Below are 27,369 nucleotides of genomic sequence, written 5' to 3' on the forward strand. Positions count from 1 at the left end.
TGATCGCTCAACAGATTCACGTGCTGATTCATGACTTGTCGCATTATTCCCTACAGTAGCCAAGTTTCCCACTACTGTAGAGCTGCAGTCGCTGGATGACGACGCCTGCGGGCCTGCATTTCCACCCTGACCAGCCGCCGATACTGGGCTTCCGAGACCCTGCATCGTAAAACACTTTTCACTTGTGCCTGCCATGACGGCGTCAGCCGTTTACCCAGGGACTCTGCCAGTATGGTTCCGTTGCCCACCGTCACCACGTGGAGGTGCCCTGGTTATAGATACAAGTAAAGAGAGTTTTTATCCCAGAGGCACGAACTTGGCGCTTTTGGATACCTCGAGACAGGGTCGAAAGTCATTCATTTGTTCGGCCATATGAAAATGGCGTCGTTGTTTTCCCAAGGAATTTGAGCCAATATGCAAATTTTTGCATCAGGTTCGGACTCTGCGGGAAAAAATACATCGAAATACACTACCGTAGGATCTGAAAAAAATGTTTATTTCTTTTTTCAGTTATTTATTTTTTTTCAGTTTTTTGAGATTATCTCAAAAACGGGAGCCAATTTGAGTATTCTGGCTTCGGATTCGGATTCAGCGGGAAAAAATACATCGAAATACACTACCGTAGGATCTGAAAAAAAATTTTATTTCTTTTTTCAGTTTTTTAATTTTTTTTTCAGTTTTTTGAGATTATCTCAAAAACGGGAGCCAATTTGAGTATTCTGGCTTCGGATTCGGATTCAGTGCGAAAAAATACGTCGGAATACACTAGTCTAATGTCTTGGACATGACACTTTTTTTTTTTTGTGTGCCTGTGTTATTTATTCATGAGATAATTATTTTTTAAGTGAAAAAAATTGAACTTTTATATAAAATATCTTGAAAGTACTTGACATTCTATTAAGAGTAGTTTCCTCAAACTCAAAAAATGTCTGTAAAGCCCATACAGCTAACTGCACTGTTGACACCAACACTCGTGAATGCTCTACAACTGTACTTAGCTCTCAAATAAGAGTATTTACTAACTTAAGAGTAGTTGCTGCCTTATTAATTTCAACAAACTAACAACTCCGAGCAAAGTGTGACAAGTGACTTGCAAATATCTACGCAAAACCTTGTTTTAGTTGACAATAACTCACTTAGCATGCGACAACCACACATACGCAGAGAGCTCCCCCTCCCATAAGCATTCGTGTGAGTAAATTGAGTGTACGTAAACACGAGTGTCGAGGTATTACAATGTCATTGCCAGTAGCAGCTACAGTTAAAGAGGCATTAAGTTGATTCAATAACAGCGGCAACAAAAACAACCACAACAACAAAAGCAACAGAAAAAACGCATAACACATTTTACTGTTATTGCAGAAGAGGCCACTCCATATGCCGCAGCTGATTTGTATTCTTAGCGCGATTTTTGCTTTACCAATGCAAAATGTGACTGTATTATGCATAGAGAAGTTGGCGGCGGAGTGGTCGTAGTTGGTCGGCGGCGCTATTGGTCTACTTATACATAAGCGTTTGTTTACATCTACACACACACACATTTACCCATCTACACCAGAAGATCACGGTAAAACGCCACAGTGGAGCTATTGAGCCGCAACGTGTACGCTATTTTTCAATAAACTACTTTACCAACAACAACAATAACAGCAACAAAGAATGGCTTTCTCACCGCGATTACGTTTATATCGCTTCAATTGCATGCAATTCAATTTGACTTACAGGCACAAGTAGTTATGAGCACAAAAAGTACATACGCGCGCGTGCATGTGTTTGTATGTCATGTCACATGTACAACAACAACAAGGCGATATACGCATATACATGCACGTATGTGTGTTTGTGTACGCCGCTGCGCGTTCGCTGTCGCATGTGCTTGTGCCGTGGTTGTACGCCGGGAATAAAACTCGATCCACAAACGCCTCCTAGTCGCAGTTTACCGGTTGCCTTCTGACCGATCAATTGATCGCATAGACAAGAAAAAAGTTAAAAAGCTCAACGAAATTCAATTAAACTGAGTATTTAGCCAGGATAAACAGCAGGATTAACACATCGAGTGACAACAACTGGAGGTGGACAGAGGTGTTGTGTAGTGCATATTTAGAAGAAGAAAAACTAGAAAGAAAAAAAATTGTGAAAATGTTCAAGTTCGTGTGTTTATTTGCCTTGGTGGCAACCAGCGCTGCCGCCAGCGCCAATCAAGTCTCCGAGACAGATAGCCTACTGACCAGCGCCCTTAAAATGGTCAAGGAGTGTGGTGATCGATCGATGATTTTGTGTATGAAGGTAAGGAAGGAGGTGGAAGAAGAAGAAGACTAAAAAAGAAAATAGAGTACGCAAAGTGACTTATATAAAAGAACTTACTTGTGCCACCTGAAATATGAATATATGGAACATTATTTTATATGCGAGCGAAATCAAGCATAAGTTGACTAAATGGCATTTTTTGAAAAGACGTTAAAACGAAAGTTGTGATAAGGCAGTCATTGTTTTCAATTATAAAAGAAAATAAAAAACAGATATAAAAAAATAGCATGACACTTAAAATGCTGAAGCATCAAATGATAAACATTTACGTGTGCGAATCGGAATATTTGCTTAGTTTGTCGACAACACAAATCAGTGAATACTTTTTTTTTTAATAATGTTTTCCGATTCACATTCACTCGAGCATTAAAAATTGCAATCAGTTCAGATACCCAATTAATTAAGCCATTATCACATGCAGCGTTTTTCGCCATTAGTGCTTTTACACTACTCAGCTGGTGGTCTTCAATTTTGAAATTCTTCACACGCAAACTATTTGCATTGCATAGCTCCTCTTATACACTGGAAAGTGCAACAGCGGAAAAAATTTCTATAGCTGATAAAATATGCCTCAGAGAGGCCTAGAGTTTAACTATATTAACACCCAGCTCAACGAAGTTACATTACGATGAGAACAGGAGCTTTCATAGCAACACTCTATCTAAATACCGCCTTGCTTTGGACTAAATAAGCTCTGGATATCTTTGTGGAAAAAAGTCACACTGTGGCTCTCCCAAAATAGACTACCAAATATTGTATTTAAAATGCGTTTTTTGACCATTTAAGTTCACTGCCTTCTTGCTTCAACTTCAACTTCAATAAGCTGCTGCCCAAAAATATCATCCGACTTTCTAAAAGAGATTTAAGTCACATTTTGTCATGAACATTAAGGCTATTATGCATCCGTTTATGTTCCAGTTATATATATTAATATATGTATGTATTATGTTTATATATCTACCTGACTTATAGTAAAGGGTTTTCCAATAAGAGGTGTTATTTCGATATTCAAGGAAAAAATTTTTTAATATAAATGACCGGATGTTTATTTCATTCTGAAGGGATAGGTATGCCATTAATAGTGGAAAATAACATCAGGCAAATGACCACCACGACCACGCTTACAGGACAATATCCTTTTCATGAAATTTTCCATAACCGATTCGCAAAACTGCTCGATAGCCTCAAGAATTCCATATTTGAGGTCTTGAATCGACCCTGGGCTGTTGGCGTAGACCTGATCTTTCACGTGGCCCCAAAGAAAAAAGTCACAAGGTGTTAAATCACCAGATTAATACCATCCAATTCCGACCATAAAAAATCGTTAATCATCTCTCAATAGCGCAATCCTATTCAAAATAACACCTGTAACTCTATATATTTATTTAAGTACTGCTTGCGGTTGTGACACATTTTACAGGATAATCTCGCCGTGGCTGCATAAGACAGTTCAAAAATACTATTAAACAATATTACAAAATTTGCTTCCACTTCTAAGGTATGCATTTGTATTAAATTGCCATTTTCTTCCATGTCAACAAATTTTCTAACGCACTTAATATGGGAGAAAATCTGCATGGCTGCATAAGACAGTTGAAAAATACTATTAAAAAATATTACAAAATTTGTTTCCACTTCTAAGGTATGCATTTGTATTAAATTGCCATTTTCTTCAACAAATTTTCTAACGCACTTAATATGGGAGAAAATCTGCATGGCTGCATAAGACAGTTGAAAAATACTATTAAAAAATATTACAAAATTTGCTTCCACTTCTAAGGTATGCATTTGTATTAAATTGCCATTTTCTTCCATGTCAACAAATTTTCTAACGCACTTAATATGGGAGAAAATCTGTGACATTGTCAGCAAAAACAAAAAAAATTGTCAAAAGTAATATAGAATATTTCGTAGATACAGGCATTTTGCAATTAATTATACCTAAATTAAATGAACTATAAAACTGCATAACGAAAATCATTCCAAAAATTTCAATGAAACGGTTTACAATTTTTTTTTTTACAATTTTTAGCAAGAAAAAAAAATTGTCAAAAATCAAGAATATTTCGTAGATACTTGCATTTTGCAATTTATTATACCCAGATTGAATGAACTATAAATTTGCATACCGAAAATGATTCTAAAAATTCCAATGAAATGGTTTACAATTTTGGTGAAAATTTGCATAAATTTCACAATTTTCCCAATTTAAGATTGCAGAAAAATCAATAGAAATGATATATTTGTTCGAGTGTTATTGCGTGGCAAATACTAATAAATTAGTTTGCCAATTCGCCTAAAGGCACCTTCCGCTTCTTCTTTCTTAGCCTGACATTCCTGGGTGAACCACTGCTTCCGCTTTTCTGCAATCTCTGCCACTTTTCCGGGTTGTAACATTGTCTTTATACTGTCCATATTGAAAATCTGTAATCATTAACCCTTCACTTTTGCGGTAGCCTGCATCGTTGGGTTCGATTGGTAAAATTTGTTCGTTAGTGACTATCGTTCGGTGGGTGTGGTGCTTTAAGCCCACTGTGAATATTAAACATCGGGTGATACCAAAGTATTTATCTGCAAATGGGTACTTGCAAACATCAGAGAGCATTTCTACTGTGGCAATGCTTCTCATAAAAAATCATCTAGCGTTGGGCACAAAAAGGCATGGATTCAAAGTGCAAACCTCCAATAAAACTAAATCTTATCTACCGTTGAGAGGCAGTTTAAAACTTTAGGTACCCCATTTGTGGAGCAACATCAACGCTCTTATCGCATATTCAAGAAAAACTCAACAAATACTATGACATCTGTGCCATCGATAGTCTGATAATCGAAATTTTTGGTATTGTTATTTAAAATGATTGTAGCATTTAGAAGGCTGTTGTATGGTTTCGCTACAATTAGTTTTGGGTAGGAAGTAGTTCCCCTCCGGCCGGTGCTTACCTTACTTTATTTGTTTCCTTACTCTCCACTGGGATTTTCTATGGGATGATGGCCTACCCAGTCTCGAGCAAAGGCTAACAGCGCCATCAAAGTGTAGGTAAAGCAAGAAGATTGATAGTGAGCGGTGCGAACCATCATTTCGTCGGATCAGCTATCAAGTTGCGCATCACTACCCGTTCATGGTGCCTACAGGTAACTCTTCCTCTCTTCTCAGGTAACTATTACCTCAAAAATGGGTCTTGTGATCTCATAGAAGTATGGGTCACTCGTCGATTAATCGTATGATTATTATTGAATAATTAGTTCAGCTTTAATACAAAATTCATAGACATTAAATAAGCATAAGCACCTGTTTTAATGGGGCACCTGTTTTAATGTCCATGAGTTTATATCGAGTCATTAAAAATGAAATTTTTAGTTAAAGGAATTAAAAGTCTTTTATATATATAATTTTTTTTTTTCATGCTTATAAACTCGTAATTTCAACTATATTTCATTAGTACTTTTTGTTTGGTCAGACTCAGCAGTAATCTTTACTACGATGAGTGACCTTTAGTTCGACGTGATCGCATGGCTCAATGCAATAACAGTTGCCAGTAGCACTCGAGCCAAATATGCTATTTCTATTGATTTTTCCGTGATTTGTGATACGTTACCGAACGATTTTGCTTATTCCGTCTGCGAGAAAACCTGACAAAACTTTTTTTTTTTACTTTTTTTTTTTACTTTTTTTAGCGCTTACAAATATTTAATTAAAAAAAGACAGTAAAATAGTTGAACAATTGAAAAAAAAATGTAATATTCAATATTATTTACTACATATATCAGCCTCGTTCAATTATTTTTTATTTATATATGAATATCATGGATGAAAATCTTGCTTTTTAAGCATCGGACAGTTTCTTCTTTTATTTGTGATTCTTCTCTAAATTGGGGTCGACCGTCAAATTCAGATACGTACAATTCTATGCTATTACTTGCCGAGGGCGACAAACAACTTTTCCTATTAAATTTTCCCTATCATAAAAAACTTCTCCCATCATTAGTTGTTTCTTGTCCACAGTGGGTATCCACTTCTTCTTAATCAATTAAAAGGTATGTAGTTATGAAAAAAATTAGGGAACTATTTAGTTGAAGACCTCAAATGGAGGATCGACAGCATATGTGTGCACGTCACACACATACATATATATATATATATATTTAGACTTGGTTTTTTTTAGAATTTTTTGAATTCAGTCCTGATAGTACTCATCTTTCCTTTAATTTTGATCGGGTGTGATTTCCAAACTATTGATAATGCCTTACGTGAAATTGATTGGGGAGTATCTCTAGGCAATATTGAAGTTGTAGAATGCTTTAAGATATTTAAAATTTTAGTCCTAGATCTATGTTCTCAACATGTTCCAATTTTTAAGCGTGTAAATTATAAGATTCCTTGGTGCCCAAAGAACTTAAACATCATACAAATTTGAGAAATAAGTTTTTTAAGAAGCTCAAGTTATCTAACGAAACCCGCTATTATGATTTTTTTATCTTCCACAGGAATAAGTTTCGTACCTTTAATAAGTCTTTGCATAAGGAATGCATTCACAAATTTGAGCTTAATATAAAAACTAATCCGAAGAATATTTGGGGATATATTAAATCGATTAAAAAGGCTTCTTCCTTTCCTAATACTGTTTTTTATAGGGACGTTCATAAGTGCCTGCTCTGTCAGTGATGCAGCGAATTTATTTGCCGATTTCTTTTCATCTAACTTTGCGTCTGATGAAGATATTCAGGAAGAACATTTGGCAGACATTCGCCATATTTCTTGGGGGAAGTGTCTTCAGTTGACTTCGTTTCACTTGTTCTATGAGATAATGATGTCTTTGAGGGATTGTTAAAGATTAAAAACTCTTTGCATTCGGATGTAGACGGGCTTTTTGTAACTTTGTTTAAAAATTGTCGCTCTTTGGTGCAGCCTCTTAAACTAATTTTTAACAACTCCTTGGCTGATGGAATGTTTACCGATGATTGGAAGCTGACTAAAGTCACTCCTATTTTCAAAAGCGTTAATAAAAGCGATATTGCTAATTACAGGCCAATTTCCAAATTATCTGCTGTAGATAAACTTTTTGAATGTGTTGTCAAAGAGAAGTTATATTTTAGCGTTAAACGTCTAATTAGTCCTAGACAGCACGGTTTTGCGGTTCGTCTACAATCCTCTTCCAATCTGAGTTATATGAAGAATTTACTCAATAATTTCGCGCACATCTTCGATATTTTTAGACACAACAACTGAGATTGGACACGACCATCTTGGAAAATGTGCGAACATCGGCAGAGAAAAAATTAATTTTACCAGTTTTTAATGTTACTTGAGGATGGTGATTAAATAAAAAAAATAAATAATTGGCGCGTACACTTCTGTTAGGTGTTTGGCCGAGCTCCTCCTCCTATTTGTGGTGTGCGTCTTGATGTTGTTCCACAAATGGATGGAGGGACCTACAGTTTCAAGCCGACTCCGAACGGCAAATATTTTTATGAGGAGCTTTTTCATGGCAGAAATACACTCGGAGGTTTGCCATTGCCTGCCGAGGGGCGACCGCTATTAGAAAAATGTTTTTATTAATTTTGCTTTCATCGAGACTCGAACCAACGACCTCTCTGTGAATTCCGAATGGTAATCACGCACCAACCCATTCGGCTACGGCGGATGGTGATTGCTCGCACTATAATAGCTTAAGCTCATCGTTGAATTCTTGAATTTTTAACCTACGTTGAAAATTGCATGAAAATATTCACGGGCAAATTCCATTTTTCTGCGTGGCGAGTTTTTAAAAGCAATGTACTGTAAGAAGAAGAAGTCTCTTCTTTATTAGACGATTCGATTTGAAATATAGATGATTAAATAACATCTCAGAGCAAAGGAGTCCATTATTTTTGCTCCTGAGCGATGCTGCGACTCCGGTTGACCGGCATAACTTCGATTATTTCTGTGATTTTGTGGGCATTTTCGACATTATCGAATTTTTTTAACATAAAAAATGACTACTGAACGGAATCGACAAAACCAAAATTGCACGTAATTAGCTGTTACAGCATCGCCACCATTTCCATTCACAATTTCGGCGGTCTGGGTTGCATTTTCGCCTTTATCAATGAAGTTCTCTATATTACATTGTGCGGGATATAGAGATTTTATGTAACTATTGGGTTTGCAACCAAGTAATTGCGGATTTCACTCATAGATGGCTTGAGTTGAATTTTTAGGTTTGCAGACGCAGTACAAACTCATTTTGGTTTTTGATAGTTGGCAATTCACCAGTCAATCAGAAAAAAAAGTTTTTTAATCGTTTGCGTAGTTTTCGTTTGGCGTTCGTTGAAAAATGGAAAATCAAAAGGAACATTTTCGTCATATTTTGCTTTTTTATTTCCGCAAAGGGAAACCCGCATCGCAAGCTCATAAAAAGTTATGTGCTGTTTATGGTGACGAAGCCATAAAAGTACGGCAGTGTCAAAATTGGTTTGCTAAATTTCTTTCTGGTGATTTGTCACTGAGAGATGAAAAACGCTCTGGTCATCAAGCTGAAGTTGATGACGCCCTAATCAAAGCAATAATCGATTCGGATCGTCACAGTACAACACGTGAGATTGCAGAGAAGCTTCATGTATCACATACATGCATTGAAAATCACTTAAAACATTGGCTATGTTCAAAAACTCGATACAACTGCGATTTGCTAAAAAAACGTAATGAAAATGATCCATTTTTACAACGACTAACAACCGGCGATAAAAAATGGGTTGTTTCCAACAATATCAAGCGGAAAAGATCACCTGGCCTGCTCAGGTGAACCAACTCAAACAACATCAAAAGCTGATAATCATCAAAAGCAGGTTTTGTTATCAGTTTTGTGGGATTACAAAAGAATTATCTACTTTGAACTCTTACCACCCAACCGAACGATCAATTCTGATGTCTACATTGAACAACGAACTAACGAAATTAAACAATGCAGTTGAAGAAAAGCGGCCCGAATTGACAAATCGAAAAGGTATTGTATTCCATCATGACAATGCAAGACCACACACATTTTTGGCCACTCGGCAAAAATTAAAGGAGCTTGGTTGGGATTTTTTGCCACCTCCACCATATATAGTAGACCAACTGACCTTGCCACATCTGATTACTTTTTGTTTCGATCTTTACGAAACTCCTTGAATGGTAAAAATTTCAATAATGATGATGATGTCAAATCATACCTGATTCAGTTTTTTGCTAATAAAAAGCAGAAGTTTTATGAACGGGGGAATTATGATGCTGCCTGAAAGATGGCAAAAGGTCGTTGATCAAAATAGGCAATAAATCACAGAATAAAGTTATTTAGTTCCATAAAAAAACCAGCAATTACTTAGTTGCCAACGCAATATATGGTTTGGCTAGCATAGACAACTAAGTGATTTCCTAAGTCGATTATGTATAGTATGTTATTACTTATTGCAACCGATCTATGAAAAAGCAAATCAGTAGTCGCCTAGATGCTCCATAGATATTATTACTCAACTTTCCCAAGAAATCCGTCTATCTGCAGTTGTGTACAATAATTTTTGTAAAACTTCATAACAACCCATTTCTGCTATGGTCAAGTTATTAAAATACAGTAAAAAAAGCAACATTTCACTTAAGCTTCCGATGAATAATTAAATTGTTGGCAGAAAATACCAAAATGGCAAAAATAAAAGGCAAATCAAACATTGTTTAAGACTAGCAAAAAGGTAAGGAGTTTAAAACGAAATTATTTTTTAAATAAAGGCAATACTTTTTAGTTGTTCTAGAAGATGATTTCTATTCGAAGTCTCTACCTTAGTCTTACTCACAATTAGAGATTGATTTCAAAGACAGCTTTTAAAATCACACACACAAATGAGTGAAACGTACCGGAGCGGGTTAAGCAAGAAACTTAAAAAAAAGCCAAAAAATGGTAGGAAACTCTTAAAACAGGATTCAGGTTCAAAAGAAGTTTCCTTAAAATGACAAATCTAGCAGTTTCGCTAAGTACTATCTGTCTACCCCGGCCCAAACGTTACGTTTAAATGAAGGCAGCTGTTAAGAGAAAAACTCCACACGTTTCATCTGCTCCGCCATTACAAAAGATCTTTCAAATCATGCGCCCAGCTATTGGTTTAAAACAAATCATTTCATTCACTTTTTCATTTCACTTTTTTTATTCAAAATACTACTTTTAACAATTACATGTAAAAAATGAAGGTAAAATCAGACAAGCTAATAAATCAAGCTCGGCTCATGAATTCCATGAATTGTACAGAACGTCGAGATATCGATGTTTAAAGTTGTTCAGCAACACTTTGCTCTACAGCAACAATATTCTCAACAGAACCTTCAGTTTTTGGTCTGCCAGTACTTTTTCTATCCTTCATAGAACCAGTTTCTTGAAATTTGTTCACCAACCTTTGAATTGTCAACTCATTCGGGTGACTCATTTGACCACAAAAATCACGAAAATTTTGGGATATGTTGTTCTTAACCATCAACTTTCTTCGTAATGAAGTTCAATAATTTCCATTTGACAAATGTCAAAGATTACATAAAAGATGTACCATCCAGGAATTATTCACTACTGACATCTAGGCGTTACTTTTGAAAGATTCTTTGTTTAAAATGAAGTTGAGTTATAGAATGAAAACCACTTCATAATATTTTCGTCTCGTAGGATTGGTTGCTTTGGTCTCAAATTTAATTCCATGCTGGACGTCCTAGTAGAATGTGTTCGTTAGTGACTATCGTTCAGTAGGTGCAGTGCTCTAAGCCCACTGTAAATATTTAGCATCGGGTGATACCAAAAGTATTTAACTGCAGACCTCTGAGAGCACTTCTACTGTGGCAAATTTTCTCATAAAAAATCAGCTAGCGTTGGGGCACAAAACGCCATGAGTTGAAAGTGCAAATCTCCAGTACGAGTAAATCAAAATCTTATCTACCGTTGAGTGGCAGTTTACAACCTTAGGCACCTCATTTGTGGAACAACATCAAGAGTCTTATCGCATATTCAAGAAAAAGCTCAGCAAATATGTATGAAGTCTGAGCCGTCGACAGTCTGATAATCGAGATTTTGGTATTCTAATTTAAGATGCTTTTAGCATTTTTTTTTTCGGGATTTGTTTTTTTATTTTGATTATTTCTTTCAATCAAATGAGAAATGCATTTTTACTTTTTTTATTATTAAACTTATTTTGTATTCTGTCTATACTTATAATTCATAGAAGACATTTTACAAATATTTGATTACATTTAGCAGTGGCTTTGATTTTAGTATTAAAGGTATGTTTTCTGTGAAATATCATTCTTACTAAATAAATTCAATATTTTATAGGTCGCTCTTAGACGACCTGGATCGATGCTTTTCTTTTCAACCTTAAAAAGACACATGACTGTGGCGATTGAAGTCGATTTCTGTATTTGCTGGTTAAATTTTGTATTTCCTCTTTTATTGAAGGGTTGATTAAGTTCCGATTAATTTGGGCTGGGTGCGTTGGCTAGGGTGCGTAGGGTCTTGAACTGAGAATGCTGCAGGATTTCCAAGTTTGAATTTGAGGTTGTGTCCCACAATTGGATTCCATAAGTTCAGACTGGTTTTATCACAGATTTGTAAAGGACTTATTGGATTTTAGCTGACTTTGAGAAAAAGACTTAAGGCTGTATAAAATAATTATACAATAAGGTGCAAACTGCTCCAAAAGGTAGGAACATATCGGGATTAGGAATATTATTTAACTCGCTTCTCAACTCAGAGTTCTCATAAAGGGGTCCCGGTGGTCTAGAGCTAGAAAATTTAGGGTACTTTCGGAATTTTTTTACAACAAAAAATGAAAAACGGTATTTAAATTTTTTAGGCCTTCTATTTAACTTATTTTACAAAAAAGCAGCCGGATTACGAATCTGACTCTATCTGCTAAAATGGCTGTGGAATTGAACATACTGGGAATATCCTTCCAAAACTTTGATAGTATATTCTTAAAAGCCTATATTTTTGAAATATCAAAAAAAAATACAGAAATTGATTTTTTGAAATGTCTAGGCCACCTTAATTCGCGTACTAGGTGTAGTTTTATTTTGCAAATTCCCCATGAAAGAATTTCGTTACACGTCGCAGAATTCGTCTAGCGGCATTCGCATGCAATATTTCTCCATTTATAACATTGGTCACGAAGGGGACCCGAAGAGAAAGGAGAATCAGCTAATCAGGGGTTAAATACCCAGACGCGAACAGGGTGATTCATATAAAAAGTCGGTTTAGTAAAATTTAAAGAGCGTATGGGGGCCGCCGTAGCCAAATGGGTTGGTGCGCGACTACCATTCGGAATTCACAGAGAGAACGTCGGTTCGAATCTCGGTGAAAACACCAAAATTAAGAAACACATTTTTCTAATATCGGTCGCCCCTCGGCAGGCAATGGCAAACCTTCGAGTGCATTACTGCCATGAAAAACCTCCTCATAAAAATATCGGCCGTTCGGAGTCGGCTTGAAACTGTAGGTCCCTCCATATGTGGAACAACTTCAAGGCGCACACCACAAATACGAGGAGGAGCTCGGCCAAACACCCAAACAGGGTGAACGCGCCAATTATATATATATGTATATATATAAGGCAAATTTGATGAATATTTTCCGGACTCATTCTAAGCGACTCATTATGAAGAATAGTACCATAAAAGAGGCACAGGGGTGTACTAGTAAGAATGTAGGATTGGAAAAAGAAATACTATTACGACGTATAAAAACTAGCATTGCATAGAATTTTGTTACACAAATTTTAATGTGGGTAAATTTTACTAAAAAAACTTTGAACTGACTTTCATTTTTTCTTTCTTCAAACAGCTTCTGTAAGATTTTTTTTATTTTTGATATAATATATATTCTTGTTTTTGGAACAATTTGCATTTAGTTTTGTTAAGTTGCATTCAAAATACAAGGAATAATTTCATTTTTATAAAGTTTTGTGTATTTGATGGCTTCAGAAACCTTACAAACACCAGTGAACTCATAATGACCATACAGCAAACTCTAATCGACCTAGACAAGAATATGTAACTAATGTGATTGCCAGCCCATGTTGGCATAACTGGTAACGAACGGGCTGATGAAGCCCCGAAATTAGCCGCAAAGTGTACTCTTCTAGCTTTTATGCCTTTTTCCTCCATTAGCAATGTTTCAAAAGTCGGCTCCTGCTTCGCTAGCAACAGAACAAAGTCGACCACATTCTTGCGTACAAAAATTTCTACACTAACTGCTCGGCCGTAAAACTTCCTCATTCGCTCTCTGCTGCAATCAACAAATGCTTCGTTAGCCTCCCCTTAGGACACTCACACCATCACACATGCACATCTGCTAACCAATAGGGCCAAGTCATCATGTCGATTTTACAATGTCTCCTATCCTTGTGTAGAATTCCCTCTTCTTACTGAATCTGGAAATACATTTTTTCATCTAACCAATGAGCCCAAGCCATCACGTCGATTTTGCCGTACAGCCACACTTACGATGTCTCCTATGCTTGTGTAGAATTCCCCCTTCTTACTGAAACTGGAAATACATTTTTCCATAGCCGAAATCACTTAAGCCTTTTGAAAGAACCAACATTAGATAACATAAAAGCAAAACTCGTATATAATTTTCTAAAATATAACTGTATACAAAATTTAATCTAAGTGTAAATTATTTTGTAGCAAATCCGATAACCCTGGTAGCTAGTGCTTTCAATAATTATAATTCTGAAATTATAATTTAAAAAATTCATAGTTGGCGCTTGCAGTTCTGTTAGCTTCCCCTCCTCCTATTTTGTGGTGTGCGTCTTGATGTTATTCCACAAATGGAGGGACCTACAGTTTTAAGCCAACTCCGAACGACAGATTATTTTTATGAAATGTTTGCTCGCCGAGCGGCGACTGCTATTAGAAGATGTATAATTAATTATAATAAATAAATAAGGAAATAAAATAATTTTTATAAACATCTCATCACGCTTTCTTTCTTTCTCTCCCTCCAGGAACGCGCGTTGCACTACTTCGACAACGAGAATGGTGATGTCAAACTGACCGAAGGCATTTCGCTAATAAAAACCGATGACATCCCAGTTGGACGTTCATTAAATGATGTAGACTTGCCGGCAGAACCAGAAGCGCGTGAAAATGAGGTCGATGCTTTGTTGGTGGAGCGTGTAGCGCGATTCTTTGGCACACACACACTGCAATTCAAAGTGCCCAAAGATTCCATTCAGGATATGCAACGTGCGCTCGAAGAATGTAAGTATATACGCACACATAAATACATACATATATATACGGTTTACATATATATTACATATACACACACATATAAATATATATGATACTAGCAAGGCAAATTAAGCAATGTACTCACATATTGGCGCATATTTCCACGGCTGCTAGTAATTTTTGCAGAAAAAGCGGCAGGAAAAGTAGAGAAAACTAAAGCATACCGGAGGAGCGCCGGAGTGGCAGGCTATGCATGCCTGATAAGTAATTTACTTGCGATCGAATTGAAAAGCAAGTTGCTTCTATCACCGAGCTGTTATCACTGTGTCAAGTGCAATGTGTGCGTGCGTTTGCCTCGCTTGCACACGGATGCAATTTACTTTTATGTGGGTTATGTATTGCGTGCAACAGGCTTGAGGCGGTCGTATTGAAAACAAAAATCCTGTTTTCACTGTTAAATATCGCGCATTTGGTGCGCGGTGTGTGGATTTTGAGGTCGTCAAACTGGTGTCGCACAACAGGCTTTTTGTTTTGCTCTTGAAAGTGCAACGGTGCATCGTTAGTTGAGCTCGCTTATGTCCAACTATTTTCTTGTTTTCTGCAATTAAAAGAATTCGCTGCTGCTTCTCACTTTTGATATCAAGTTTCACACTAATTTTTATGTTTTGCACTAAATTTTTGCTATAAATTATTCAATAGTTGCAGCCCATGCCACAGTATAAAGGCAGGCACAAATTTTCAGCATTACAGTTTATTTATCAAAATTATATTTTTCAAGCGGAATAGTTAAACTTTTTTTCTTCTTCATTTCAACCACTTAACATTTAAATGAGTTTTCCCTGCTGGTGTAAGTACCAGCACTATTTTGTTCTTCTGGAGAATTAAGTCTAAATCTCTTTTGCAAACCTTATTTTACGCATAGCCTCTAATTTGCATTTATATTGAAATCAAAATTTAAACACTAAAGTTTGAGCTTCTATAAAGTACACGCACATATATTTACTCGTGTATTTATGTAGGTATGTGGATTTTTGAGCGAACCAATTATCCAACTTTTGCCTTTAGAATAAATAAATACAGTTTTTTCACGCACACGTTTAATATTTTCATTCAACTTTTATGAAAACGGCTCTCTAAGCTTAGGCTAAATGTTATTAATAGCGTAAATATTGCATTACATACCAGCGATTTAGTGTTTAACAGCTGGGAAGTGATAAGCCGATATACACCCACACATGTAAATGACTAATGCCCGGTATCACCATTCAATGTTAGATTTAACAGACTGTTTAAATGCAAAGCAAAAGCAAAGTTTCGCGCTCACATTCTGCAATTTAAAAGTTTAACAGCCAGAAGGTTGGATATTATGTTTATTTATTGAATTATATATTTAGTTATTTAAATATTACATATTTAACAGCACATATATTACAGCACTATCAACAAAGCCTGCGATATTATATTTAAAAAACGTTATGCACCAACATGAATCCATCTGCGCTCTCTTCTCCAGTGGTGTTCGTAATATGTGTACAGGTATATTCATATATATGTGTACAGGTATATACAGTGCAAAGGCTAAGTATCATTTTCTGCTAAGCAACACTTTCTGCTAAGCAACATTTTCTGCTAAGTCACATATGTAAAAGCGGTACCCTGAGAAGCAATCCAAATACAAATTTGGACATGGTCTTCAATTTTTCTGAAAATTTATTTATTTAGCGTTTTGGCATAATAAAAAGTGAACTGCACAATTTTTTGAAAGATTTAATAATTTTGTGATTTATACAATGATGAAAATTTTGGTATGGATATTTTTAAAGTCAAATTTCTGCGCTTTTTTAACGGTTTTATTAATTCTCTTTTATTAGTTCTTTATGAAATGAAAAAATGACTCTTAAAAAAATTATTGAAAATAAACTTTTTTTGTTCAAAATTTTCGGAAATTTTTTTTTGTCATAAAAATATGACTCTTAAAACAATTATTGCAACAAATTTTTTTTGTTAAAAATTTTCGGGGGATTTTTTTCTCATAAAAATATACCTCTTAGAAATATTATTGAAAACAATTTTTGTTTGTTCAAAATTTTCGGAATTTTTTTTTGTCATTTTCGAAAAATACCCCTGTAACTTTTTTAACGTTCGGTTTGCAAAATCAGACCAAGTCAAGTATGGGAATGAGAACTTTAACCGCTTTAATGAGAACTCTAAACCTATCTTTTGGCGCTGTTCCTACCTTATTAGATAATTATTTTATACAGCCTTACAATTTTTTCTCAAAGTCAGATACGAGGCATTTTGGGCAAGTTCGCTGTACGTATTTGAATATAACTCGAAAAAATAATGGACTCCCACTGTAAGCATACAAGTTAGTTAGCATAGTTTCAGCTATTCATGAAAAAATAAAAGAAAATCTGATAGAAGTTGTTTTCACAAGTAACAATAAAAAATTTTTAATTTGGATTAAAAAAATGTACGCAAAAATGTGTTTAAAGATTCCCCAATTCACTCCCTCTAAATATTTCTGGATCGATTTAGTAACGTGTGGCCGGGCAACGTGTGTTGGCATGCAGCAAAATCAGTTTGTCGTGTTTACCGTCCCATTCCGACCTCTTTTCTTTGAGTGCTCGATTCAAACACATCAGCTGCAGTCGGTAACGATCGCCAGTGATGGTTTCAGATGGTTTAAGGAGTTCATAATAGACGACACCCTTCTGAGCTCACCAGATGCACAATATAACCTTTGAAGCATGAATATTTTTTTCGCTGTCGATGTAGGCAGGCTCCAACATTTTCGATGCAGAAAACCTTTTCTTTTCTTTTGTGCTAGAAAATTAAAAAAAAAAAATTGTATACTAAAATTTTTTTTCCCCTGTTCACTGCTCTCGGGTGGGAGCATAGGGCCTCGAAAAGGCTCAGTCTTGCGTTGATTTCGTTAATCTCTTTTGATTTCTGACAGGGTAGGTGACTAGCCAGTTCTAAATAATGGGAATGCCCTCCTGTCGTTGTTTAGGAACAACGCCTTCTTACTGCTTTAGGCACCATCTGAGTTTCATATTTTTCTGCCAGAAGGATCGCACAGATGGTTAAGGACTTCGCTAAATTTCGTGTGTCTGCGCTATTACCGCGATCGCCCGCTTGCTCCTGATGGCGCCACTGATGCAATGTGTAACTGTTTGTTTTTGCTTGTTTCAGCAGGCAACAAGGTAAAGAATGCGGTTTTGGGTTTGAGGTGACAGTTTTTTTTTTGTTTTAGAAACAGGGAAAGTAGGTAAATTTGGAAAAATTCGAGCATCGTGCTTAATGTGGGATTCGAACCCACAACCTCTGCGATGGCAGGCTAATAACTTACGCTACTAAAAAAAAATATTATTTTATTATTTATGTGGCGCTACAATCGTGTGTCGGTTTGGGCCGAATGCTAAATAACACGCCTGCTGCTTCTGTCCTGCGCTCGTTGGTACCAGTTGGAAATCTCGAATGATGACAGGCAGCACTTGATCCTTCACTAACGCGGAGGGGGCCAAAGATCGTACGGAGATTTTTTCTCTTTCCACATAGATAAAATTCCTGGCCTCATTCCATAAATTTTTTATCATAAGGTGGCGCAAAATTAATCACCCAATCGGAAGATTTATAATTTTTGCAAATGACATCGTAAGTCAATCATATTGGCCATTTGGGAATTAAACAGCTGCTGTATAGAAACAGACAAACAATGAAGCCAGTAAATGTCAGAATAAAGATTTTCATCACTCCAAATATTTTTATTTGTATTGTTTTGAATCAATTTAACTATTTATTGCAATATGTTTTCTAACATTGAGTAATATTTGCACTTGAAACTTAGACATTTTATTAGACATATATGGAAAGCACCCCGTGGTGCAACTAGTTAAATATTACTAAAATTTTTACTTATTAGCAAAATAAGTCCGTTGTTGACTTCCTCTTCAGTCTGTTAAAAGAGATGCGACGTTTGTGTGTGATTGAAGCCTTTTGTAGTGAGATGTGGCAACTTATTTATTTCTTCGGCGATTGTGAGAAATTTGAGTTCACGATGTATTTGGGAATTTGCGATGTAATATGGGGCGTTTGAGATCATTCTGAAGGTTTTTTACTGAAATCGTTGGAGTATTTCGATGTTAGAGTTAGCTGCACTGCCCCAGAGTTGTACTATATGCCATAGGTCCATATTGGTTTTAAGATAACTGAGTAGAGTGGAAGCTTGCATTTGAGAGAAGCATGAGAATTTCAATTTAGTAACCAGTATAGATTTCGGGGCATGATTCGAAGTGCCTTGCGTTTAGTGAAAATATTTGTTTTCCATGAACGCTTGCTGTCGCTGTGCATGACAAGATATTTTGTTAAATTACTTTGGGAATGATTACATTTTTGAGTCTAATAGGTGGGCAAGCGTTTTGTTTGATAATAAATAAAGGAAAAGGTAAAAAAACTTTCAAGTTAAATATATTAATTTATCACAACGAAATGGGGGAAAAAGTTCCACAAACTCAAATGAAAACCAATTTGAAATAAAATACTAAACTAAATAAATCACAGCCAACAAAAAATGACACAAAACCATATACTGAGTAGATTGTATCTCATTAGCTTTTATTTTTATTTAATAAAAATTCTATTTTATTTTTATAATTTATTGTAAATTTAAAATTGAATGATTAATTTTGCGCCACCTTGTATTAAAGCTTCTTTGGAGAATCGATAAAACAACGTTTCAAACACATGGAGTTACACTGGTTTTTGTGTTTGCCTTTCTTTTATTTATGATTTTTTTTTTTTTTTTTGATTTTAAATTTTTTTTTCTGTTTTCTTTTTGTTTTTTTTTTGCATTCACCAGCTTGTTTAAATTTCCACTGCCTCCTCTGCATGCTTAACATAATTTGCGATAAACGCGCAAATTGCTTGCGATTACCACAAATTAAGGCTACTTAGCTGGTAAATACACGCCAAACCCATCCATCCAATTGAATGCCAAAAATGGTCACATCCCAACAGGCTGGGGGCAACAGCTAAAGCACTTTCACGCGTCAAAGTCAACAAACACACACTAGCAAGCATGCTCAGGCGTGTGTATTCATGGTCATATATGCTATATATATACATTAATACATATATACACACATTCACACATGCACACATGCATCCATAGCCAGACATTAAGGCAAACGCAATGTGTTAATTATGGTTTTTATGATACCATCACTCGCATGGCTATTACAGCTGCTGGTGTTGTTGCTGTTGCTGTTATTGTTTACCTATATACATACATACTCACATACATATGATATTTAACCAATATTTGTGCGCGCCGTTGCTCTTAAAAGCGTATTATCCAAAACTTGAGCATATTAAATACTCGCACAAACAGTAAAATGAAAACGGTGAAATGGGGAAATACTCAAAGGGGCAGCTTGCGCATGCGGTGAGCATATAAACGAGTTGAGGTGGGGTTTGTGGGCGTGCATGCGTGTGTGCGCATGGACAGGCGAAAAGGGAAAAGTTAATACATATAAGCAATGAGTATTGTAAGTAAGCAATTGTAAATAGAGAAATTCAATGAATGACAAATGTGAGTGCTGAGGGGGCGGCGAGTTGGCTAACGAACAAGGAAAGTAACCGTTGTGCGTCTAGATTGTCCAACCGGCATACAAAACAGCCTTGGAGAAATCACTTGAAGTGATGGGCAACTTAATAGAAAACAAACAACAACCGCTACTCATATGAGCAATGCACAAAATGCTGCACAACAACAAAAAATAATAACGGTATTTTACACATTGACATAAGCAGGGGAATAGTAGTCGATATAAACAGGGAATATAAAGGTAGTCAAATGGCTGTTCTTTGAACTCGTAGCTTTGCAAGGGAAAAATTTATCGGTGGTTAAATATGCAAATTAGCTGAGAAAAGCATCTGCTTCGCTTCCTAAACTACTCAGCTGGCAATGCTACGAGTGCAGTCCAATTCAACCCGTTCTGGCCTTTTGGCGCTAAGTGTGTCAGCAACTGCATCGCATGCTAAGTAGGATGCGCCTATTGCTAGTTTGTTGGCAGCTTAATTGTTTGCATGTTTGGTGCATCTGCACCGAAAACTTGTGTTGCCTGTGACTATTTTATTTTTGCTTGCGCGTTGCCTGTCTTCTTACAGGTATTTCTTCTTCTGAAGACAGCTGCCGATGGCAATATCACCTGCGTTGTGGCCGCCAGACTAAATTCCAGCAACCGGTGGCATTGTTCGCATTTTAGCTTAAAGTGGCGTTGGCTTCTATTTTACTTTATTTCGACAACTGGTAGTAGCCACTAAAGGAAATTTGCAGTTTTTAGAAAAATTCAAAAATTATATTTTTAAAACCTGCTGTTGCAGGCAATTAAAGCAAAGCTTAGGCGTTGTTTTCTACTCAACTTTACTCAATCCATTCTTCTTGCTCAAGTTTCATTATTCTGCAAAGAAAAAAGGAAAAGTAGCGCCATCCTCTCATAAAAAGTTTATTGTTTATCCATCCCTGTGCTGTTGGTTTAAACCAAAATATTATTGGTTCCCTCCAAGCAAGAGGAGCTGATAAAATTCTTCACGTTTATCGCTCGCAGATGATGGAAGAAACTGAAGTGTATATCTGTTGTTGTTGTTGAAGTGGTTCAATATTTCAATTTTAATAATCCTAATTAGCGCCTAGCACCGTATTACTACCACTGTTTTCGGGTGATGTCTGTTTTTTTGTTTTTGGTTTTAGTTAGATCCATTTCGTGAGCTCCAACTTTTTATCTCTATGCCTCAGATTTCATTAACTTCCTGCTTGCATGAATGCTTTCCGAAAAAGCGAAGCCTTGCTCTAGTTAGATCTGTATATTCGCATAAATAGTGGAAATGGCGTGGGTCTCTACTCTAGAAATATTTTTTATTTTTTTTTTGTCCGAACAACTAGCAAGTACAGCACTCAGACCACATGAAATCCATTGTACTGCACTCGGGTTCACTTTTTAATTTTCTTTAAATCTACCCGACCTCCGAAGAAATCTGAGTAGATGCCAAGTGGGGGTGGTGGCCGCTTCTTAACACATCAGTTCCAAAGACTCCAGTACTCCAAGCTCGCTTGTGGATTCATGTAACCCGTTTGCTAAGCGTAGCTTTGATGGCTGCAGAGGGGAGTGGCAGAACGAGCTCCGGGCCAAAGAAGTTGGCCTCAGAACCCATCTTAGCTTAAGAGTCAGAGGTGTCGTTACCTGCGATACCCACTAGTCTCGACACAAAATACTGGGAACGCAGATTACGTGAATATTTTAAAAAAGGAGAACTACCAAATTACATGGAAGAAAGCCCAATCTACTGTAATTGCAGAAATCTCTACAGAGATTTTAGCTGACAATGCGATTCTTAACACTGTTCTTCTTCTTGATTGGTGCGATAATCGCTTAAGCGATTTTGGCTGAGTTTAACAAAACGCGCCAGTCGTTTCTTTCGCGTGCTAACCGGCGCCAATTGGACACACCAAGTGAAGCCAAGTCCTTATTCACCTGATCTTTCCAACGCAGAGGAGGCCTTCTTTTTCCTCTACTACAACCAGCTGGTACCCCATCGAATACTTTCAGAGCCGGAGTGTTTGTATCCATTCGGACAACATGACCCAGCCAACGTAGCCGCTGGATCTTTATTCGCTGCGCTATGTCTATGCCGTCGTAAAGCTTATACAGTTCATCGATTCATCGCCTGCGATACTCGCCGTCGCCAAGGTGAAAAGGTGCAAAAATCTTCCGCAGAACTCAGGTTTTATTAAAATAGTAAACAATTATTTTGTATTAACTCGTCAAATACAAGATACGAGTAGCAGGCGAATAGAGAGAGACATCTACATAATGCTGTCACGCACTAAAAAAATGTTGTGCCCAAATTTTTTTTACTGAATCTATTATTTATGCTTTTGTTAATTAACATTGACAGTATTTGAAAAGTTAGTTTAAATAAATATTAATTCAATCATAAAATAGTAAAAAACACGAAAAAAATTAAAGAATTAATCGAGAAAAAATTAAAAAAAAAAAAAATTAAAAAAAAAAATCGAGAAAAAAAAATTAAAAAAAAAAAGAAAATTAATAAATAAATATTTATATACAACTAAATTTCTTATGATTAACTTGACTAAACCACTTGACTAAACTGGATTAGCATCAAAAATAAAAGCTGAATATAGTAACATAATTCGAGCGGGGTTTTTCTTTTAAACCTCTTATGAGGACTGCCTTCTCTTATGAGGCATGACGCCAAAGTATTTGGACGCAGGAATAATTTATTTTTATAGCGGGCGGCTGTGTTTTTATTTACTCCAAGTAAGCATCAGGATGCTGAGACAACCTTTGGTTGATTAGTTCTTAATTTATATTAAAAAATAATTTTAAAATAAATAAATAAAATAATTTCATTTTTTTTATAAAATAAATTAGTATTTTCTCCTTGAAAGGAAAGGAGAGCCTTAATCAAATTTACTCTTTTCCATGAAAAAATTCAATGAAATCAGCCTATTTCATTTCAAATATTTTCATTGAATTAAATAAGGAATAAAAAATTAAACAACTAATCAAATTTAGTTTGTGATTAATTATTAAATAACTAAATTTAGTTAAATTTATTTGTTATAGAAATTGTAGTAAGACATTTATTTAATATTAAATTTAAACTAAATTAATAATTAAGAATGTTTTTTATCAACTATTTTTTTTTTTTTATTTTTATTTATTAAATTTTAATATTTTCTGATAAATATTCTTTTTAATTTTTAACTAAATTTTTCTTTCTTTCAATAATATATTTTATAATAATAAGACATAGATTAAGTTAGATTATAGCAGAAAGTCCTTTTATTACTTTTATCAATAAACAAAGTTTTTTTTTTGTTGCGCCACACAACCAATGCAGTTGCAATAAAATCCTTATTTCGAAAACGTTTCTAAATATTACTGGAGATATTTTCCCCACTGCGTTAATTTATTCCAGTGTCCATTAAATTTGTGAGCTTCTTGAAATAGCAAACTGAAACTTAAACAAGCGAATACAGCAGATCTAAAACTAGTAGAAACAATAAAGAAATATCTCTGAGCTAAAATGAAATTGTGTACCGTTGTAACACTGCAGCAGGCACTCTTAATATAACAATAATAACAACAATTACAATAAAAACAAACTTCGATACTCTTTATAGCCTGTTTATTCACTCTTCCCCTATATTCACCGCACTAGGAAACCATTCAACTGCAGCTCCCCCTCTCTATAACCTTGGCTGCTGCAATTGCAATGCATCAATACTTGCAACATTTATTGCACGCAACAACTTGTAAAACCGTATGCTATTCAACACAACACCATCAACACTCACTTTCCCGCCTTCTGCCCATCTTCGAAACTAATATTTCCAATATTTTCCTCTTCACTGCCTTTGCTGTGCATAAACTTTGGAAAGCTGTTTTCTCCTTCTGCTGCTAAAGGCAGTCGACGTCTACTGCCATTGCTGCTTATCTGCTTTCTTTGCATTCTCAGAAAACTTGTGGCGGCATTTATTTTGCCGTTTTGTTGTTTCTTTCAATTTCTTTTTTGTTTTGTTTTGAACAATAATTTATTTCCAAGTATTTTAAATGAGTTCAGAAAACCATTTCATAGAAAGCTTGTTGCTCCTGTCGTTGAGGTTGCGTATATTTATTTTGTTTGTATGTTGTTGACATGCTGCACACATATGCACTATTTGCAATATGCATATGTTGAGGGGAAACTAAGAACGGAAACGTGCGCTGCTAAATTGCTAAATTGCCTTGTTAGCAGTTGTTGCTTGCCGACAAGTTTGAAAGTATCAACAACAGCCACAACAGTGGCTTGCAAATATGGCAGGAGAATATTTTAAGTGTTTAATTTATTACTCCTAAAGCTTTATATTTGTTTTTGCAGGCTAATGATTTATGAAAATTTCCACTTTTAAATCTTTATGGATTTTGTGAGAAATGTTCAATGAAGCTAAATGGAAATTCACCATAAATGCAAATGGCAAAGATATTGCATAAAGTTCGAAAGAGAAGCTGTAAGATGTATTTACATAACTGTGTGAGAGTAGATATGCATGAATTTGTGCCAAGTAAATTGAAAGTAAACTTGAGTAAATTAATTGCTGCATTAAAAACATATTTTTTAGGATTTATGGAATAAAAGCAACACATGCATCCATAAAATTAGAGATAAATATGCATTCAGAATATAAAAACTGCTTGAAATTTAAAATAAATATTTCATAATAAGAGTTTGGCAGCATATTTATATGCTACATTGGCACTCAAATATTGCCTAGGTCCGGTTAGGAGAGGCTGTAGCGGTGGTTGTCCAATAAGGGACACACTCAGGCTCACAGCCCATTGTGTTGCCACGTGGGGAAATGGCCTTATCTCTCCTAAAATCAGGGTCCATTTTTCAAACATTTTAGAAGATCCCTGACTTCTACAGTACCCACTGAGATCCTCCAATTCATTGAAAAATTATTTGCCTAAAATAGTGAATTCGTGCATGGATTTAGCAAATTGGTGGCAGAGAAGGTGCAAAATCGCATCATCTTTTAGACAGCTTTTGCAGACAGAAGTCATGGATTTGCACGCCCAGCCGCTGGGCGCCTCTGCTTAGTAGGCAGTACTCTTTTATATCGACATTCAGTACGCTAAGAGTATAGGTTTTTTTGGCTTATTATAGATACTGCGCAATTAGCATTGAGAGTCGACCCCGATTTTGGAGCGTTTCTGCAGAAGAAGATCCCCAGATCTTCGTAATGCACACATCCGTCCTCTCTATTCTCGATCTTTTTGAGTCTTCCGTGTATGTATGGATGGACTCGCCCTATTTTACCACTTCCCGTTCCAACTTTTCTCTTAAGTGTAGGACGGTTGTGCAGTTAGTAATTAAAGTTGTAACATTTGAAAATTTGCGACTGGTTGTTATCAGATTTCATGCCGGCCGTCATTGCCACCACACTCTCTGCGGGCCTGAAACACCAAATTATAGAAATAATTTTTTCTTATACTGCCAGATGGACAATACTGATGTTACCTGACATGTCCGACTGTCGCAGATACTCCTGTCATTAAACAGAAGTGACTGTAGGCAGCTGGTTGGGCTGATGACGGGTCACTTTCTATGGGCGAGGCGCAAGGAGGCATCTCAGACTCTCCTCTGTGAAGAGGAGGATGAGACGACGCCTCACTTTCTTTGGAACTAATGTGTTAAGAAGCGATCACCTTGGCTCCTTGACACCATCACTTGGCATCTATTCAGATTTCTTCGGAGGTCGGGTAGATTTTAAGAAAATTAAAAAATGAACCCGAGTGCAGTATAATGGACTTCATGTGGTCTGAGTGTTGTACTGCTAGTTGTCCTGACCAAAAAAAAGAAAAAAAATTTCAGACAATGGAAAACCTTCGAAAGTATTTTTGCCATGTAAAAGCTTCTCATAGAAACCCAAACCATTTTCTGCTCGAAAATGGCATAAAACTGTAACAAAGCTCGGCTAAATACCCAACAAAAAATGCATGCGCCAATTCATGTTTTATGCAGTGACAATTAATTTATTTTTAGTAGCAGTGGAATTCTCCTCACTGTATACACTTATAACTAAAAGTCATCATTCATTGACGATTTGACCAGTTTTTGTAAGCTATTGTGATGACGATAAAATTTTGGTAGAAAGTTTATACTTGAAACACAAAAATTAATAATTTTTTTTTTACTGTTTTTTAATTTGTCGGTTTGACAAAAGTACCGTCGATTGTAAATAGTTGCATCAAATTTAACACAGATTTCTTTAAAATTTGCGATATTATAAAAAAAAAATTCGCATGTAAAAATCATAGTTTTATACACAACTGAATTTTGTTATTGCTTTTGTTGCGTCAACTTCTACAAAAACAAAAGATTTTCATTTGAAATAGAAGGATTAAGTTGCGCCAAGAGTTCGCGCATTAATAAATTTTTATGCAATGACCCAGGTACAAAATTCTGGCGCTATAAAGATGATTCGATGAAAAATCCAAGAGGTACGACAATTTGAAAATTGCACTCTAAGAAATTTTTGCATACTTGGTAATAACTCATAATTACAGCACACACGCAAGCAGCAACATTTAAAAAAAAAATCATTATATTATTAGTAGCAGAAAAATGTTAATAAATTTGATTCACGCAGTGTGATAATAGACGTTTAAAAATGTTAAGACAGAAAACAGTACTCCGATTGCTTGAGCCATTTTTGATTTATTGCAGTTTGAAAATAAATTTTATAATTTTTTGACACATTTCAACTAAAAGATGCACCTCGTTCTGTGTAAAGTTATTAGCTTGCATGCATACTTTCTTCTTATAAGATGTAGATGAATACATACACATACACAGCAAGCAAACTAATTGCGCTCTCTGTTTTTTCTCTTTTTAGCGCGTGGCAAGAAAAAGGAGAAGAAGAAGTACCTGCTGCCCCTGTTGATGCTCTTCAAATTGAAAATGGCTGCCCTACTCCCGCTCGCCATCGGTTTCTTGGCATTAATATCCTTCAAGGCGCTCGTCATCGGCAAGATTGCATTGCTGCTTAGCGGTATTATTGGTCTAAAGAAATTGCTCGAATCGAAGAAGGAGAACTATGAAGTCGTAGCACATCCACACTACTCGCACGAGGAACACGGGTATGGACGTTCGCTGCACGAGGCGCAAAAGTTGGCCTATTCAGCGTATCAGCAATAGGAGAAGACGCGCAAATCGGGGCAGAAGAAGAATGTGGCTAAGCGGGAGTGCAATATGTATATCCTGAA

At 35.9% G+C, this 27,369-nt stretch overlaps 1 protein-coding gene across 1 annotated transcript; it reads left to right on the forward strand.

Annotated features, from left to right (window-relative positions):
- Window positions 1-1,960: 1,960 nt before the first annotated feature.
- Window positions 1,961-27,369, forward strand: LOC129253435 (uncharacterized). The gene is made up of 3 exons (XM_054891805.1): window positions 1,961-2,286; window positions 14,302-14,557; window positions 27,000-27,369. The coding sequence occupies exons 1-3, from the start codon at window positions 2,140-2,142 to the stop codon at window positions 27,299-27,301; spliced, it is 705 nt and encodes a 234-aa protein (XP_054747780.1). The 5' UTR covers window positions 1,961-2,139; the 3' UTR covers window positions 27,302-27,369.

The sequence above is a fragment of the Anastrepha obliqua genome, chromosome 1 (genome assembly GCF_027943255.1).
Source record: "Anastrepha obliqua isolate idAnaObli1 chromosome 1, idAnaObli1_1.0, whole genome shotgun sequence".
Taxonomy (NCBI): Eukaryota; Metazoa; Arthropoda; class Insecta; order Diptera; family Tephritidae; genus Anastrepha; species Anastrepha obliqua.